Genomic DNA, 17,750 nt, shown 5'->3' on the forward strand with positions numbered 1-17,750 from the left:
TTAGTGTAGTATTTCAAAAGCCTTATGGTAGATGCCAGGCCACCAACACCAACTTCAGACTTGGTTAAGTTACTTTTACTTTCTTTTACCCTGAATGAATCAGATGTGAAAAAGTTATATACAAGATCATGAATATATGATGAGGTGAACAGGTTCAACTTCTCTGGGCCTCCCCCATTCTTCACAAGGCCCATTGAGAATTAATGTGGTTCCAGCAACCCATTCATAATGAGAAATCTTTCAGATTATGAAAGCCCAGAACCAATGGCTTTGTGTTGGGGAGAGTGGACACTTTGACCCTCAGGAGTCTAACTAGCCAAGTGCAGTGGCTCATGCAGGTAATCCCAACACTTTGGGAAGCCAAGAAGGGGGATTACTCGAGCCCAGGAGTTCAAGATCAGCCTGGGCAACATGGCGAAACCCTGTTTCCACGAAAAAATACAAAAATTAGCCTAGCATGGTGGCACATGCCTGTAGTCCCAGGTACACGGGAGGCTGAGGTGAGAGGATCACTTGATCCTGGGAGGTGAAGGTTACAGTGAGTCAAGATCATGCCACTGCACTCCAGCTTGGGTGACAGAGCTAGACCCTGTCATTAAAAAAAAAAAAAAAAAAAAAAAAAAAAGGAGTCTAACTGCCATTGTAAGGATTTTCTTGTCCTGTATCAGTACGTGCTTCTGCGCTTCATTCCTTGTTATGATATTGAGCCCATTTGAGGTTCTAGATGAGCAGACCTGGCCAGAAACTACTGCAAGGAATCCTGATTTTCTGAGGAAGTTCCTGGGGTTTTTGGTTTTTTTAATTTTTTGTTTTGTGTTTTATTCCACCCCCAGCCATAAGGCAAGCCTCCAAATAGTCATAGGAACTAGTTTTCCACCTGAACACTAATGTCTACCAAACATAAGCCTGCTCAAAATGGCCACATTTTTACTCTGCTACTTTTCCTTCACTTATATTCCTTATTGACCTTCTTTCATCCATGTAACCATGTATCACTATTTTTAAAATTTCAACATATAGTGGTTTACAACTTTTACATTTACAAACTTTAAACCAATCATGCACTTGGTTGTCTGCTTCCTGGTGTCTTAATCTCATCAAAGCCAGGTCTCCAAATCATAAGGAAGAAAGTCTGAAAAGGATCATGAAAGAAGTGGCTTTACTAGGTCGAAGCATATGTGTATTTCATATAATCTTCTATTTTAATAGTCTGTGCTGGGTAGTTTCCTTAAAAGGGTATTAATTCACTTTCTTCTTATTCATACATTCTGTAGTTGTCGGTACCAGATGTTAAACTCTGATCTCTAGTAATATTTAAGTTACCACTTCCCCTGATATCTTTCTGGATCCTTTAGTTTTAGATGAGTCTTTTGCAAAGAGACTGTACCTGAATTTTGTTTTTTATTATGCTCCCCAACTTGGGCAGGCCCTGGGCTTTGTCATCTGTCCCCAGCACTCTCAAAGGCATAAAAACAGAAGCTTCAGATGCTCTCAAGGTGACAGTTGGCCTCAGCCTTCAGCTTACCCCTTGGGATTCCTGCCTTCACTTAGTTTCTGATCTGAGAGTATTCCTTACTAACTTTCCAGGTCATCAATGCATTAAAATAATTTTATTCTACATTTTTAGTTATTTTTAGCAGGGAGGTCAGTTAAGGTATCTATTCTAGCATATTCCCAGAAACCATGATAATTTATTTTCTAATGTACAAATACCTAAGTCTGCATCATACTTAGAAACCTGGCAGTATAAACAGATCATTTGTTTAGGATTTAAATCAGGAAAATGTTTAGTATTCATAGTGAGAAATCTTTAGAAAGTCTGAGAAATGCATACTTAACTAACAAACAAGGTAGAAAAACATTTTATTTATTACTCGTTTCTATAATCTTTCCTTCCCAACCATAAATTCAAGATCTTTTGCAAATGTATTCTTCTTTCTTCCAGATGTCCTAATCCTCTACTATGCTGACAGAGAAGGTCAGGAAACTGGTTTTCTATTCTCAGTACATGACTCAGTAATTCTCATCTTTAGTTATTTACACACGATTTCCCACACTTCAAAATTCATGCCTTCCTCTGTTGAATTATGTCATATTTCTTTCTTTCAATACTGTATTTCAGGCTCATTCCTCCGTAAGGAATTCCCATAGTAATAGCACCTCGTATGTCCCTTTAGTCATCCAAAGAATACCGCAGTTAAAATTATAAACTTCATTTTGAGTTAGCCAGAATAAATTGTCTGTGAAAATACTGAAAACATACAAACGACATTTTTTCTCAGTTTTAAAACTGTATTCCGCTTCAAAAACTGTTTTCTAGGCCGGGCGTGGTGGCTCACGCCTGTAATCCCAGCACTTCGGGAGGCCGAGGCGGGCAGATCACGAGGTCAGGAGGTCGAGACCATCCTGGCTAACATGGTGAAACCCCGTCTCTACTAAAAATACAAAAAATTAGCCGGGTGCGGTGGCAGGCTCCTATAGTCCCAGCTACTCAGGAGGCTGAGGCAGGAGAATGGCGTGAACCCGGGAGGTGGAGCTTGCAGTGAGCCGAGATCAAGCCACTGCACTCCAGCCTGGGCGACAGAGCGAGACTCCGTCTCAAAAAAACAAAACAAAAACAAAAACAAAACCTGTTTTCTAGTCAACTGAAGTTGGAAATTCTATCTCGTCTCTAATATATTGAGTTGGAGTTGGGAAAAGGATAGAGAGAACACTCTTTTAAAACTCAAAAATGGAAAAAGGCCAGGATGAGGCTTGGGGCACATAAGACTGCTGGCATATAATTTTATTTTCTTTCTATTCATATCTTCAGATGTAGAGCCAAAGACTAAAAGCAAGAGTCGTAGAAGGACAAACAGGGCTTTCTAGCTGGCTGGGGGCAAACAGGTAGAGAGACTTGAGCTAATAGGAATCAAAGGAAAGATCTGGTTTGAAACAATTGTGCACAATCTATGTGAACCAGACAGAGCTCGCAGTTGTCAGACCCTCTGTCCGGGTGAGTTAACTTAACTCACACTCAGAGACTAAATTAGAGTTACTCAAGCAACAATGAATAAGTTGTTAGTGAAAGAGGCTGGATAGCATTTAAAGATTTGTATTTATTTATTCTTGTTCTAAGTTGTGCCTTGTCTGTAGATAAAAGTTATGCAACTACTAATCAAAGCACATAACTTATATCTTACAGAGAAGCCATTATTAGGTAGGACGAGCATATTATTCTTCTAGTTTCAAACAACTGTGACTCTGCGAGGCCTAACTATTTGGGTTTTTTTTTTTTTTTTTGAGACAAGTTCTTGCTCTGTTGCCCAAGCTGGAGTGTCACAATCGTAGCTCACTGTAACTTTGAATTTCTGGGTTCAGATGATCCTCTTGCTTCAGCTTCCCATGTAGTTGTGACTGAAGATGTGCACCACAATGGCTGGCTAATTTTTATTTTTTAATTTTTGTAGAGATGGGGGTCTCACTATGTTTTCCACACTGGTCTCAAGCTCCTGTCCTGCCGCCTTGGCCTCACAAAGGGATAGAATTACAGGTGTGAGCCACCACGCCAGGTCCTGGCTGTTTGGATTTTAAGACCAAGGGAAACATACTATTTGTTGACCCCTCGGTCTGACTGAGGACCTGGAAAGAAATAACAGCAACAGTGCTGGCCTTGCAAATCCAAACCTAAAACGTGCTGTCTAAAAAAAGAAACTTCAGGCGGGCCGAGATCAGGCCACTGCACTCCATCCTGGGCAACACAGTGAGACTCCGTCTTAAAAATTTATAATTTTTTATAATTTCACCATTATAGATTTATTCCTTTGGACTAATAAAAAGTTAAAATATTACATTGTAACTCACTAGTCATGCTTTAGTGTGACATTTTTAAAAAATTAATATTTCTTTATAGCTAGCTAAGCAAACGGCCCTGAGGAGAGAAAGAAGACCCTGAAGTTGGGAGAGGGGCTTGGGGAGTGAATTGTGGAAAGTGGCCAATAGCTTAGAAAATACTGGTTGGGTAGGAGGGTCTTAAGGGCAGTATCTGTCACTTACTCAAGGATGTTACACAGATGTCATTTGATAAATATTTGTCGGCTGTAAAGCAGCACCTGGAAGTGAGGAAGAAACAGAAAATTTGCCTCAGGCTGATCCTGCTAGTACACGACGGTATACGTCTGTGTCATGTTTCATGTAGTATGTATATATCCTGTGTGCTTGTCCTCATTGGCCCAATAGATTGTATGTGCCGTAAAAGCGAAGCGTTAGCTCCTGTTTTGTTTTGAGGTCTCTTTGAGGCCCTGCACACCAGGGGCCCTCCATAAATGGTGCTGACTGACTGACAGCCTGTGCTGGCAACCATCAGCCAAAGGGAGGAAAAAAGAACCTGAATCAGCAGAGAGTCAGCCAAGAATCATAGTCAAATGTAATTTTCAGCACAAATATTACAGGACCTTCTCATGCTAAAAAACAAACAAAAAGCTCAAGGACACATTTTATGGGAGTGAATCTTGGGCAGGCTTTATTTTAGCATAGCTGTAAGAAACAAACGAAAAGGAAAACTGAATTAGAATATTCAAGAGTATAAACATCTCTCTAGAAAGAGCAAGTCAATAACAATTCGGGCTAACAGATTTTTTTTTTTTTTTTTTTGAGATGTAGTCTTGCTGTTGCCCAGGCTGGGTGTGATGCAATGGCGTGATCTCGGCTTACTGCAACCTCTGCCTCCCCGGTTCAGGTGATTCTCCAGCCTCAGCCTCCCGAGTAGCTGGGACTACAGGCACCTGCTACCATGCCAGGCTAATTTTTGTATTTTTAGTAGTGATGGGATTTCACCATGTTGGCCAAGCTGGCCTTGAACTCCTGACCTCAGGTGATCCACCCACCTCGGCCTCTCAAAGTGCTGGGATTACAGGCATGAGCCACTGCGCCTGGCCCAGATCATTTCAAAAAATGTTTTTTCTATCTTCTGACTTTTATAGAAGAAAGCCTGTGATTGCTTTTTATGGCTATATAGCCAGGCCCATCATCCTAGTCACTTCCTGGCCTAGGTAGGCCCCATCCAACCTAGGGCTTAGATGCCAACTCAACACCGAAAACTTGGTTTGCCAGCACATCATTATTTTAAATGATCAGATTGGAATATGTTACCATTATAGAAATTGGTATTTGCTATGACAAGTCTAGCAAATTGTCTATGAAATTGGTATTTGCTATGACAAGTCTAAACTTCTTTGCAAGTGATCTACATGGTATTTAAATTTTATAATTCACATACAATAGTAACAGCAAATACATCTTCAGTGCTTACTTTGTGCTAGTCTCTGTTCTATAATTATGTGAATTTGTCTCATCCTTACACTAACTCTGTGAGGGTACTTGTCCTCATTTTACAAAGGAGAAAGTGAAGCTCAGGGAACTTGCCCCAGGCACAGAGGTAGGAAGTGGCAGAGGCAGAATTTGAACCCTTAGAGTCTACCTCCAGGGCCCAGGTTCTCACCTCAGTCCTGGGCTGCCCTTCATTTACCCTGTAGTAAATGTAGTGCAGTTTCTACTAAACATACTGCTCCTTATTTACCCCAGAATTCCTTCAGTGCAGGATTATCTGAGGACCACCTGTGTCACAATCACTTGATAAATATGCAGATTTTAGGCAATATCTCAGACCAACTGAATTGAAATTTCGGGGGACAATGCCCAGAAATCTGTTTTGTTAACAAGCTCCTTCAAGAAATTTAACAGTCACCACAGTTTGGACTTCCAGAGTGAAGATTTCTTTCTAAACATTTCTAGTAGGCTTAGGGTTCCATTTGGAAAAAAAACGGAAATGATATATCTATACCTGTAGAATTTTCTATAGCATTTCTGTTTCTAAATAGGTTAGTGTTTAATTGAATGAAATCTATACCTTTTTAAATAGTAGCAACCAGATGGGGGAAAACAAACTTGCTTGAGCAATGGTGAATGGAGATACTCACAATATAATTTGCTTTTTTTTTTTGAGACGGAGTCTCGCTCTGTCGCCCAGGCTGCAGTGGCGTGATCTCAGCTCACTGCAACCTCCGCCTCCCAGGTTCAAGCGATTCTCCTGCCTCAGCCTCCCAAGTAGCTGGGACTACAGGTGCATGCCACAACACCCGGCTAATTTTTTGTATTTTTAGTAGAGACGGGGTTTCACCGTGTTAGCCAAAATGGTCTCAACCTCCTGACCTCGTGATCTGTCCACCTCGGCCTCCCAAAGTGCTGGGATTACAGGCTTGAGCCACCATGCCCAGCCATTACTGTTTCATTTTAATCAAGCATTGTTATTATGGTTTCTAAAAATTATAACCTCCAGTCTTTCATATATATCAGTTTTATTGAGATATAATTTACATGGCATAAAATTCATCCATTTAAAGTTATAATTCAATGGTTTTTAGTATAGTCACAGGGTTGAGTGCCTAGCAAAATGATCAATTTCGAATGTTTTCATCACCCTAACAAAAAACCCTATACCTATTAGCAGACACTTCCCATTCTTGCCTCCCTTCAGTCTAAGGAAATCACTAATCTACTTTCTGTTTCTATAGATTTGCCTAGTCTGGACATTTCATATAGATGGAATGATATAATACATTTCAAATAAGTGGAATAATAACAATATATGTTCTTCTGTAACTGGTTTCTTTCACCTAACATAATTTTTAAAAGGTTCATCTATGTTTTAACATATGTCAGTACTTTCTTTTCATTGTTGAATAATATTCTATTATACATACAAATGTTTCACATTCTATTTATCCATTCATCAGTTAATGGACATTTGTGTTGTTTATACTTTTTGGCTATTGTGAATAATGCAGCTATGAACATTCATGTACCATTTTTTTTGTTTGTTTTTTTCAAGACAGGGTCTTACTCTGTTGCTCAGGCTGGAGTGCACTGGTGCAATCTCAGCTAGCTGCAGCCTCGATCTCCCAGGCTCAAGCGAACCTCCCGCCTCAGCCCCACAAGTAGCTGGGACTACAGGCATGCACCACCATGCCTGGCTAATTTTTTTATTTTTCATAGAGACGGGGTTTCACCAGGTTGCCCAGGCTGGTCTTGAACTCATGAACTCAAGTGATCCATCCACCTCGGCCTGCCACAGTGCTGGGATTACAGGTGTGAGCCACCACATCCAGTCTATGTACAAGTTTTTGAATGCATAAGTTTTCCGGTCCTTTGGGTATATATCTAGGAATGAAATTGCTGGATCACATGGTAACTCTTGCTTAACCTTTTGGGGAGCTGCCAGATTATTTTTGAAAGCAGCTACACCATTTTACATTCCCATCAGCAGTGTATGTGGCTTATAATTTCTCTACATTTTTGCCAGTATTTACTATTATCTGGCTTTTTTATTGTAGCTATCCTAGTAGATGTGAAATGGTGGCTTATTTTGGATTTGATTTGCTTTTCCCTGATGACTAATGACACTGAACATCTTTTCGTGTCTCATTGGCCATTTGTATATCTTCTTTGGAGAAATGATATTCAGATCCTATGCCTACTTTTTTTTTTTTTTTTTTTTTTGAGACAGAGTCTCGCTCAGTAGCCCAGGCTGGAGTGCAGTGGTGCAATCTTAGCTCACTGCAAGCTCCGCCTCCCGGGTTCACGCCATTCTCCTGCCTCAGCCTCCCGAGTAGCTGGGACTACAGGCGCCCACCACGGCGCCTGGCTAATTTTCTGTATTTTTAGTGGAGACAGGGTTTCACCGTGTTAGCCAGGATGGTCTCGATCCCCTGACCTCGTGATCTGCCTGTCTTGGCCTCCCAAAGTGCTGGGATTACAGTCCTTTGCCTACTTTTAATTGGATTATTTATCTTTTATCATTAAATTTTAAAATTCTTTATATATGCTAGATACAAGTCCCTCGTGAAGTCCCTTGGTTTGTAAGTATTTTCTCCCATTCTGTGAGTTGTCTTTTCATTTCTTTCTTTCTTTCTTTGAGACAGAGTATTGCTCTGTTGCCCAGGCTGGAGTGCAGTGGCGTGATCTCTGCTCACTGCAACCTCTGCTTCCCAGGTTCAAGTGATTCTCATGCCTCAGCCTATTGAGTAGCTGGGATTACAGACACACACCACCACACACAGCTAATTTCTTGTATTTTGTATTTTTAGCTAAGCTGGTCTCGAACTTCTGGCCTCAAGTGATCCACCCACCTCAGCCTCTCAAAGTGCTGGGATTATAGACATGAACCACCATGCCTGGCTATCTTTTCATTTCTTGATGCTATCCTTTGAAGCATACTTTCTTGGTACTTATCTTCAATCTTATTTCCATTACAATGAAGTTGTTATGAGTTGAATAGTGTCCTCCAAAATTTATCTGTTAAATTTATAATCCCCAGTATTTCAGAATGTGACCTTATTTGCAATAGGGTTGTTGCAGATGTATTAGTTAAGATAAGGTTATACTGGAGTAGGGTGGGCTTCCAATTTAATATGACTAGTGTCCTTATTAAAAGAGGAAGTTTGGACACAGGTATGCACACAGGAAGAATGTCATGTGAACACTGGAGTTACCTGCCACAAGCCTAGGGACTATTAGAACCTAGGAGATAGGCCTAGAACAGATCCTTCCCTAGTGCCTTTAGGGGGAGTATGGTCCTACCAACACCTTGATATTGGACTTCTATCTTCCGGAACTATGAGATAATAAATTTCTGTTGTTTAAGTCATTCAGAATGCACTAGGTTTTACAATAGCCCTACTGTTAGAATAGGTAGCCAGGCAGACATGAGCAAGAGATGTCTACTATTTTAGAGAGGCAATTGTTATACTGTCTCTCTAAAATAGTAACTGGTTGCAGCCAGCGTCAGAGAAAGGCAATCTCCCAACAGATAGAAAACAACAGAAGCTGGTGATCAGCAGCTTCTCAGTAAGATCTCAGGAGTTGGGTAAGAGGGCTCAAGCATGTGCACTAAGAGGCAAAATGGCATACAACAGGTATATGGCCTTCCTCTAGGATTGCTCAACTGGTAAGGGGAAAACACCTCAAGTGAACATGTGTACAACTTCAGTAAAGTGATCGCTCCCTAGTGCTGGCAGGTCACTGCACATGCAGTCAGCCCACCACAAGGGAAAAACCAAGGGAGGAGACACAGAAATCCTGGCACCATGCCAATGTGTAAAACCCCAAGTCAAGGGCCAAACAGTGCACTTGGAACTCTCAGGTCACTCACTTGGCCCTCTTGCAAGTGCACTTTACTTCCTTTCATTCCTGCTCCATAACTTTTTGATAAACTTTCACTCCCGCTCTCAAAGTTGCCTCAGTCTCTCTGCCTTATGCCCCTCAGCAGAATTCTTTCCTCCAAGAAGGCAAAAATAGAGTTTCTGCAGACCCAACGGATTTGCCATTGCTAACACTAGTAAACTAATACACATGCCCAAAATAAGTTAGATCTACTTTTCTTTCTCCTTCCTTCCTTCCCTCCCTCCCCCTCCCCCTCCCCCTCCCCTCCCCTCCCCTCCCTTCTCTTCCCTTCCCTTCCCTTCTTTTTTCTTGAGACTGGGCTTCACTCTGTCACCTAGGCTGAAGTGTAGTGCACCCTGGCTGGAGTGTAGTGGCATGATCTTGGCTCACTGCACCCTCTGCCTCCTCAGTTAAGTGATTCTCTTGCCTCAGCCTCCTGAGTAGCTGGGACTACAGGCATGCTTGGCATATGTTCTCAGGATCTCCTGGTCCTCTGTAATGGGTGACGGCCACTCACATTTAGCTCAGAATAAATCTCTTCAAATATTTTACAGAGTTTGACTCTTTTCATTTACAATAATATACCACTTCTGGGTTTGTAATCCTAATTATATTAATCAATTATATAAAAAATTACATTGTATTTAATGGCTCCATCTTTACTTTTCCTACATAAGTGCCTTAGGGTTTTAAAAAATTAATATCAAGGTATTATTAAAATATGTCAGTGTTTATAACCTTTAGTGGACATTTAGGTTGCCTGCCTAACATTTTGGTTGCTTAACTCCTGTAAACTAAAAATAAAATTCTAAGCCTCCCAAGTGACTGAACAGACCATGCCTTGGCCAAGGGGACCCCAGGGTAACCTTGAAAACCAAATTCTCATTCATGACAGGATGCCAGGGTCAAACAAGCCTTATTATACCCCTTCCTCAATATTCAGGATTAGCCTTTCTTCCCTAAGGGCTAAACAGAAACCAGCCCTTTTGAAAGATTCCACCACTAATATCAACCAACCACCTGATACTGCCTCTAGTTTTTTGCCTGATAAGAGATCACCACATGGAGTGGTTCTGGTCCATCTCTAGAGAATGCACAGTAAGAGTTTTCATGTCCTCTGCTTCCCCTTTTGATGTCAGAGGACTGAAAACTCCACCCTCGGATCATGCTAACACTGCCATTTTTTGTACATGGGACCCATGAAGGGGCATGAAGCTCCATTGCGTATGCACACATTTATCCTTTGATAAATATTCATGACTCCTCCTATAGCTTATTGAATATGTATGTATATTTGGCCACCCTGCTCAGCATAAATTCCTGTTCTCTTTGCCCCTCCCTCAGAGTGTCTGTTTCTGGCTTCTGGCTGTGGGGTCAGCCTGTCAGCATGGCCACCCTACAGGCTGCAACCCTTTATGAGAAATAACTTTCCAAATTTGTGAACCTCATCATTCCTCAGTTGACACTCCCCTTTTCCTTTCTGAATGGAAAATGGTTTTGTTCAAATACCCCTCTCCTCCCATATGAAACAAGGAAGGTGATCCTAAACTCAGGAGATTTAGGCTGTACTTTGTCTAAGAAACTAGTCATAGTGTTACTGACCACCGGTTCTTGGGCTGTCAATGCAATAGAGATTGACATGAGGCCAAAACAGTTTCCCTAGACAAGACTTCATTGGAGCTTATGCTCGGACATAAGGGAGGTAGCACAAAAGAGAGAATTCCCTGACTGACTCCCCAAAAATAACTAGTAGTGGTTTTTTATTAGGCAAAATGCGGGAATTGACATCAGGGGTAGGATATGCAGGCTGGACTGGGCAAAGCATATCATGTGTAGGCTATGCAGGTCAGCATTACCTGGTTAGTATGGTTATCTTGAGTAATGGGCAGCCAGAGGCAACAAGGCTGTAAATCAATTGTTCAGCATTCCTTCCCTACCTAGGACACTCCACAACCTTGGTCATCTCCTAAGGCCAGTTCTGGGAATTCTTTTTTTTTTTTTTTTCAGATAGGATCTCACTCTGTTGCCCAGGCTGGAGTGCAGTGGTGTGCTCTTGGCTTGCTGCAGCCTCCACCTTCTTCCAGGCTCAAGCAATCCTCCCACCTCAGCCTCCTGAGTAGCTGGGACCACAGGCACAGACCACCACGCTTGGCTAATTTTTCAATTTTTTGTAGAAATGAGGTCTTGCTGTGGGGTACATGCTGGTCTTGAACTTCTGGGCCCAAGCAATCCTCCCGCCTTGGCCTCCCAAAGTGCTGGAACTGCAGATGTGAGCCATTGTGCCCAGCCTAATTCCTGGAATTCTTTAAGTAAAAGGCATGGTTTAAACATTAAGGCATGAGTGAGGTAGTAGTGTAGGTTTTGTGCTCGGTGGGGGTGCATGAAAGAATGCTCTAGTGGGGGTGAGGTGAAGCTAAGCCCCATTTCTACTCTGTCTCAATTGTAACCTCATTTTCATTTCCAGTGATTGGTCTATAAATGTACAAAATATAGTTTTGGTAAATGAGACCTAAGGAGAATTCTAATGGGGAATTTCTGAGAAGGGTTTCCCCTGCTCTCAAGAAAGAGACACGGAAGAGTAAGTTCCTTCTTCCTCCCCTGCTGCAGCCAACTTTTGACCATATGGTAGTCTGGGCTTTGGGGAATTGCTCATATAGAGGACTGAAGAGTGGAGCGAGAGAAATTGGGCTCTTGATGAGGTTGGTGAGCTGTAATTGAAGATTGTCTTATCACTGGACTTGTTATATGACATGATAAATGTCTGTATCATTTAAACTAGTTTTACTCAGAGTTTTGTCTTTTGTAGCCCAAGGAATCTGAACTAGTATATCACTGTTCTTTCCAAATAATAACCTTTCACTTTATTTGGCTGCGTTTTTTTGCTAATGCCTAAGCTCTACTTGAACTTTATTAGATAATTATTCTGCTTTCTTCTGTGCTCTAAACATTTCTTGATTTGATATAACTTCAAACATTACTAATTAATGCAGTGTATGTGTGCTACAAATGGGTTACAAAGGCAATGAGGTATTGACTCCTTCGGTCCTTAGGGTGGCCGGAAACCTCACGATGGTCAGCCTTGCCCTGGCGGGAAGCAGCTTCCTCCATTTATTCAAGAGTGCTGAACAAATAACATTTTCAAATGTGTTCAATGAATTAATGTATTGTTGTTGCTTATTTCAAAATAATTAGAAAGATCACTTAGTAGGGCTGAATCCAAATTCCATAGGGATGGAATATCAACTAATTAAGTTGGAATCTTAATTAAATGGTTAATGGAATAGACTTCTAATAGATGAAATTAGCTGTATTTCTCTCTATTCCATAGTCTTTTCATGGATTTTTGTCATTGACCCCAATTTGCTTGTGGAAACCGGGAGGCATCAGAAAACTCTGAAGCACTGGTGTAGAACACAGATGGCCTGAGTTCCAGTCCATGTCTGCTCGTGGATTGTGTGTACATATTGTACCCTCTCTAGACAGTAGCTCCCTCCTTATCTGTTCCAATGTGAGGCTCGGATTTGCTGATCTATGGAATACCAAGTGTTTTATTTTGATAAAAATATTCCTATATTCATTGATTGTCAAGTTTGTCAGTTCTTTAAACAAATGCAATTTGTTTTTCAGGGGGCTTATATGTTTTCCTGTCATGTCATTTATTATGTATTATAATTAACTCTCCAAATTAATGGTTTTCAAGTGCTAAATGGTAGAGAGCAATGATTCTGAAGACAGTAGATGGGTATAGTAGATAATGTCACATTATCTCCTTTGATAATGAATAGTAACTTCATAATAACTTAAACTGTCATATTCTTAAACTAAAGAGGAAGTTCTGTGTGGGAGGATAGGCGGGTGTTAAAGATAAAAACATAATGGGTTTTGGTTGTGAAATTGTGATATCATGTTCCCTCAAAAAGGCTCTATGAAGTCAAATGTAAAACAGTATCCAATGAAACAAAACAAACTTCATTATTATTCTTTTGCTCCTAGGTAGGATTCTGAAACATTTTGGTTTGTTTACTATTTTTACTTCCTATACAAAACCATGTCTTTTTTTTTTTTTTTTTTTTTTTTTTTTTGAGATGGAGTCTTGCTCTGTCGCCCAGGCTGGATTGCAGTGGTGTGATCTCGGTTCATTGCAACCTCCACCTCCCGGGTTCAAGTGATTCTCATGCCTCAGCTTCTCATGCCTCACCCTCCGGAATAGCTGGGATTACAGGTGTGTGCCACCACGCCCGGCTAATTTTATTTTTTGTATTTTTACATGTCTTTAAATGGTCCTTCATGTCTTTGTGTGTGTGAAGGAATGGGAGGCGTGGGAGGCAAGAGGTTGGCAAAGAAATCATTTGTCTCTTTGTCAAAGAAATCTCAAAAAGACATAATGATCCACTTATATTCGCTAGTGCATTTTTTACCACATGTCTCTGCAGAGTTGGAATATGTAAAACAAAACACAAGGTAACATGTTTCACACTTAAAAGCATGATAGACTGTAGGTTACAGGTGATGTGAAGTGAGGCGATTTAACAAGCTGCGGTGTTTAAATATCTCCTATACTAAGTAGTTTGGCTGCAAAAGTAACTTCAAAGGAACATGACATGACCTAAAATGTAGAGAAGAGCATCTTATTTAAGCAATACAATGTGTGAAGTATGTTAACAAAATCTAGCTCTGCGTATACTATATAATATCTGAACTGGGATACATCAGCTCCTGTGGTTCACTATTTTTGGTTCTAAAATGCCAGTACAAGGGGCCAGCCTAAGGGTTCTGATTACCTTTCACACATTAGGGAGATAGCAGCTCTGAGGTATCATACGATACAGACACCTTCTCTGTACTATCAAACACATCATTCAGTATGGAGTCATTAACTGGAAGGGTTTGTAGCAGTGGAAGCGAACTCTAAACACCACTATGTCCTTCACTTATTCATGCAAAAATTATTTATTGTATACTTACCCAAGCATTGGGGATACAGCCTTAAAAAAGATTACGACCCTTCCCTCACAAAGCTTGCATTCTTGAGAGGGAGACTGATAATAAGCAACAAATCCAAAACATTGTTTCAGACGGTGATGAGTGCTGAGAAGGAAATAAAGCAAGGCCAAGTCTTTATAGAGTGTTTGTGGCTATTTTAGATGTATGGTCAGTCAAGGGTTCTTCGCAGAGGTGACATTTGAGTTGAGACTTAAATGACAAGATGGAATCAGTAGGCAAAGCACTAAGCAGAAGAAACAGTTCTTGTGCGAGGAGCAAGAAAAAGGAATGATTAACAATGATGGATGGAACTTGGCGACTTCCGGGAACAGCATGAAGGCCTTTGTGATCAAAACATGGTGAGTATGTGCTGATGAGGTCCCAGAGTTAGGCAAGGAGTTTCATTTTTTATTCTAAGTGCAGTTGGTATCCACTGGAAGTTTCAAGTAGAGCGTGGATTGTGAGGGATGTAATAATAACAGACAGTTTAAAATACAATATTGTACTTCGATTTGACTTCTTCGAAACCTAGTTTCCAATTCCAGTGCTGGTCAAACAACACCCTGGCCGTCCCTGTTTGAGCAGGCTGTTTGCGCTTGCCGCGGCTTGTTTGTCCCTGGCGCCCCGCTGTTGAAAGCCTCGGAGCGTGTGACAGTTGGCAGGCGCAGTGAGGCGCAGCTCGAGCCAAGTCAATGCAGGGGCCGGGGCTGAGGGAGGGGAAGAGGCAGAGGAGGCGGTGATGGCGCGCTGGGAGGGCGGCGGCCTCTGCAGCGAGGGTGGTGGCGATGCGCACACCGAGAGGAGAAGAAGGAAGCGGTCCCCGACGAGCCTCCTCAGGGCTTACGGGGCCCCTGGCGGTTCGGCCTCGGAGGCTAGCGGGGCTGCCCGATTTGGCACTGGAAACAATGGTGGCTCGGGGCTGGAGGCAATGGCGCGAGTGCTGCGGGGCAGGGGCGACTAGGGGAGTTTCGGTTTCTCGGGCCTAGCGCCGCGGAGCCTTGCTGCGGGCCCCAGTGGTGGCACCCCCGGGAACCGCAGGTGTTGATTTAAGGCTCGGAACAGGCGGGCCTTCTGCCCACATCCTGCGGCGCCCGCGACCCGGGCCGGACGATCCGGCGCCGGGTTTTGTTATCCGCCCGCACCTAGAGGCCGCGCCCGCAGCCGCCAGCCCCGGGACTGGACCCCAGGGCGCCCTCAGCCCTGCGGGGTCCCCGCCCTCTCTTCCGTCTCCTCCTCACCGCCCTCCTGGGGCACTCTGATGCGGGCGGGCATCTCTGCCGAAAACACCTACAGCGCCCGCTCCCTCGGTTCTTCGAGCAGTGATCCCTCCGCGGCCAACCTCCCCAGGGAAACCGGCGATTCGCGGTTCGGATAGCGACCTTCGCCCGCAGGTTCCTGCTCTGCCTTCAGACCTCGGCTTCAGTGGCACCTGCTCAGCGAGGCCTCGTCTCACCAAGCCATCCGAATTAACTACCCACTCACTCGCCATCACATCACCCCGATTTAATGCGCAGCGGGGCACTGACTTTACACTCGTGTGTCTTCTGTGTTTATTTATGGTCTGTTTCTGGAATGTCCGCTCCTGGGACTGGGACCATGTTTTTCTGGCGCAGTGAGGGTGTCTCGGCGTCCAGGATCGGGCGGGTCGCAGTAGGGATCCACATTTGTTGAGTGACTGAACACGGTTCCCGGCCGGGAAGAACGCCGCAGCTGGGTCCACTTCAGGCAGGGGCTGGGCTTTCCCGGCCCCGCCTAGGCCCCGCCCCCAGCGCGAACCCGCTCCCACCTCGCCTGTCCGCGGAGCAGCCGGGGGTTTGACTGTGCTTTTCCCTCTTGCTTCCCTCGCTCTTTCTGCAGCCGCCACGAAAACCCGGAACGGCGGAGCCACCGAGCGGCGGAGCGGCGCCGCCCCTCGCGGCACCTCCCTGGCAGCCCTTGGAGGCCGCGTTGGGCATGCTCAGTCGGCTGGGCCGCCTCAGCTCTCGGAGTAGGAAGCTCGGGCGCTCCGGCTGTAAGGAGCCGCGGCGGGGGGAAAATGGAGCCCTTCACCAATGGTGAGTGGGCGGCCCAGGCGCCGGGACCCGGGCTCTCCGGAGCCCTGAGGGTCGTGGGCAGTCGTGACACGCGGGGTCGGGCTGCAGCCGTCTCCCCTCACACCGCGGGCTTCCCACGAGGGCTGAGGGAGGCAGGGAGAGGGGATCTGGGGGAGGCAGGGAGGTTCGGGGGGCGGGCGGCGGCCAGTGCGGGACCCGGGGCTGGCTTGAAGGTCAGCGCCGCCGCCGCTCGCCCGGGGTGCGGCCGGTGGGCAAACAGCAAAGTTTGGGCTGCTGTGCGCAGAGGAGTGGGCAGTGGGAAAGTTGGCAGCTCAGGTTTGCCCCCGGAGGAGGCGGTGTCGGGCCGACTCTCCTGTAGGAGCGTTAAGTTGTGGCAGCTGCCGAGCCCAACTTTTGTGGGGCGCCAGGAGCTGTCCCCCTGCCCTTCAGTGAGCTGCCGGCGTGACTTTTCCTAATAGGGCGGGGTGGGGGTGGGAGGCTTGGCAGGTTAATGTTGTGGAAGGAAGGGAAACTTCAGGAAAGGCTTGCTCACCTCGCTCGGGGCCGCGGAGGTGCCTGTCCGCAGTGCCACCCTCCTGACCCTGCCGAGGCACTCGGCAGGGCCACCACGCATCCCCTCACTGGCTGCAGATCACATCAGTTTTTCAGTCAAAGACTTGTTAATGTCACGGGTCTATCACGGTGGTGATACCACTGTGTGACAGGAGGCGAGAGTCAACGCAGGGAGCCTGCACCCTGCAAACAGCCACAGCCCTTCACTGAACGGGGAGCATAAATCCCACCCTAGTTAGAACCGTGGCTTTTGTGTGGACCAGAAGTGCCAGAGCCACAATATAGGGGTGAGATGTCTTACCGTTTTGCGGTGTTGAGTGTGTGGATTCCCTTTTAAGATAGAAAGTAGGAAAACTGCCAGTAAGGGAGACGACTCACTAAAAGAGGATTCACTCTCTGGTTGACATGTTTTCCTGAGTGTGGTTGGTTACTTCAGGTACAGTATCACATTAATAGGGGCCACAGTCTATATCCCTGTTTAGTTTGTTAGTTACCACTCAAGAGCAGACAGATATTGTCCACTGCATCCCAAATCTCACCCAGACTTTGTTGTGTGCTGTGCTTTATTCATGGGGCTGCGAACTACTGATTATGTTATCCCTTCTCCTAATGTAGAATGCTTTATTCTACTGCCATCTTTCTGTCTGCACTGTTTAATTAGGCTTACTGATAACAACTTTAATTCTGAATTTTCTTTCTCATTCAGGTTCTATTTGTAATTACTAAGACTTAAAGAATAGTCTGGTGAAGTTACTCGAAGAATTAAGGAAGGTTTGAGCTAAAATAAACTAGAGACCTACATCTAGTACTTTAGTGTAAAATATGTTTAATACAAGTTAAGTCCTTGTAAGTGACTATTCCAATGTTTATTCTTTGTTTTTGGTAGAATGCTTGGAGTTACCATGTTTTTAAATGTGAAATTTCATCTAAATAAAAAAAAAAAATCTCTGTGATGAGGCTGAC

At 44.1% G+C, this 17,750-nt stretch overlaps 1 protein-coding gene across 2 annotated transcripts in view; it reads left to right on the forward strand.

Moving 5' to 3' along the window:
• The first annotated feature begins 11,848 nt into the window (after positions 1 to 11,848).
• LNPEP (leucyl and cystinyl aminopeptidase) overlaps positions 11,849 to 17,750 on the forward strand; it is a 113,638-nt gene continuing 107,736 nt past the window's right edge. The window contains exon 1 of one of the 2 annotated variants that reach the window (XM_054487770.2): positions 11,849 to 11,897. Coding sequence is in view for 1 of the 2 variants with exons in the window: in XM_054487769.2 (XP_054343744.1) it covers positions 16,217 to 16,235 (19 nt within the window). In the remaining variant the exon portion in view is untranslated. Of the gene's footprint in view, positions 11,898 to 14,127; positions 16,236 to 17,750 lie in introns of those variants that run through there. The other variant, XM_054487769.2, reaches the window with a different exon arrangement.

The sequence above is a fragment of the Pongo pygmaeus genome, chromosome 4 (assembly GCF_028885625.2).
Source record: "Pongo pygmaeus isolate AG05252 chromosome 4, NHGRI_mPonPyg2-v2.0_pri, whole genome shotgun sequence".
Lineage (NCBI taxonomy): Eukaryota > Metazoa > Chordata > Mammalia > Primates > Hominidae > Pongo > Pongo pygmaeus.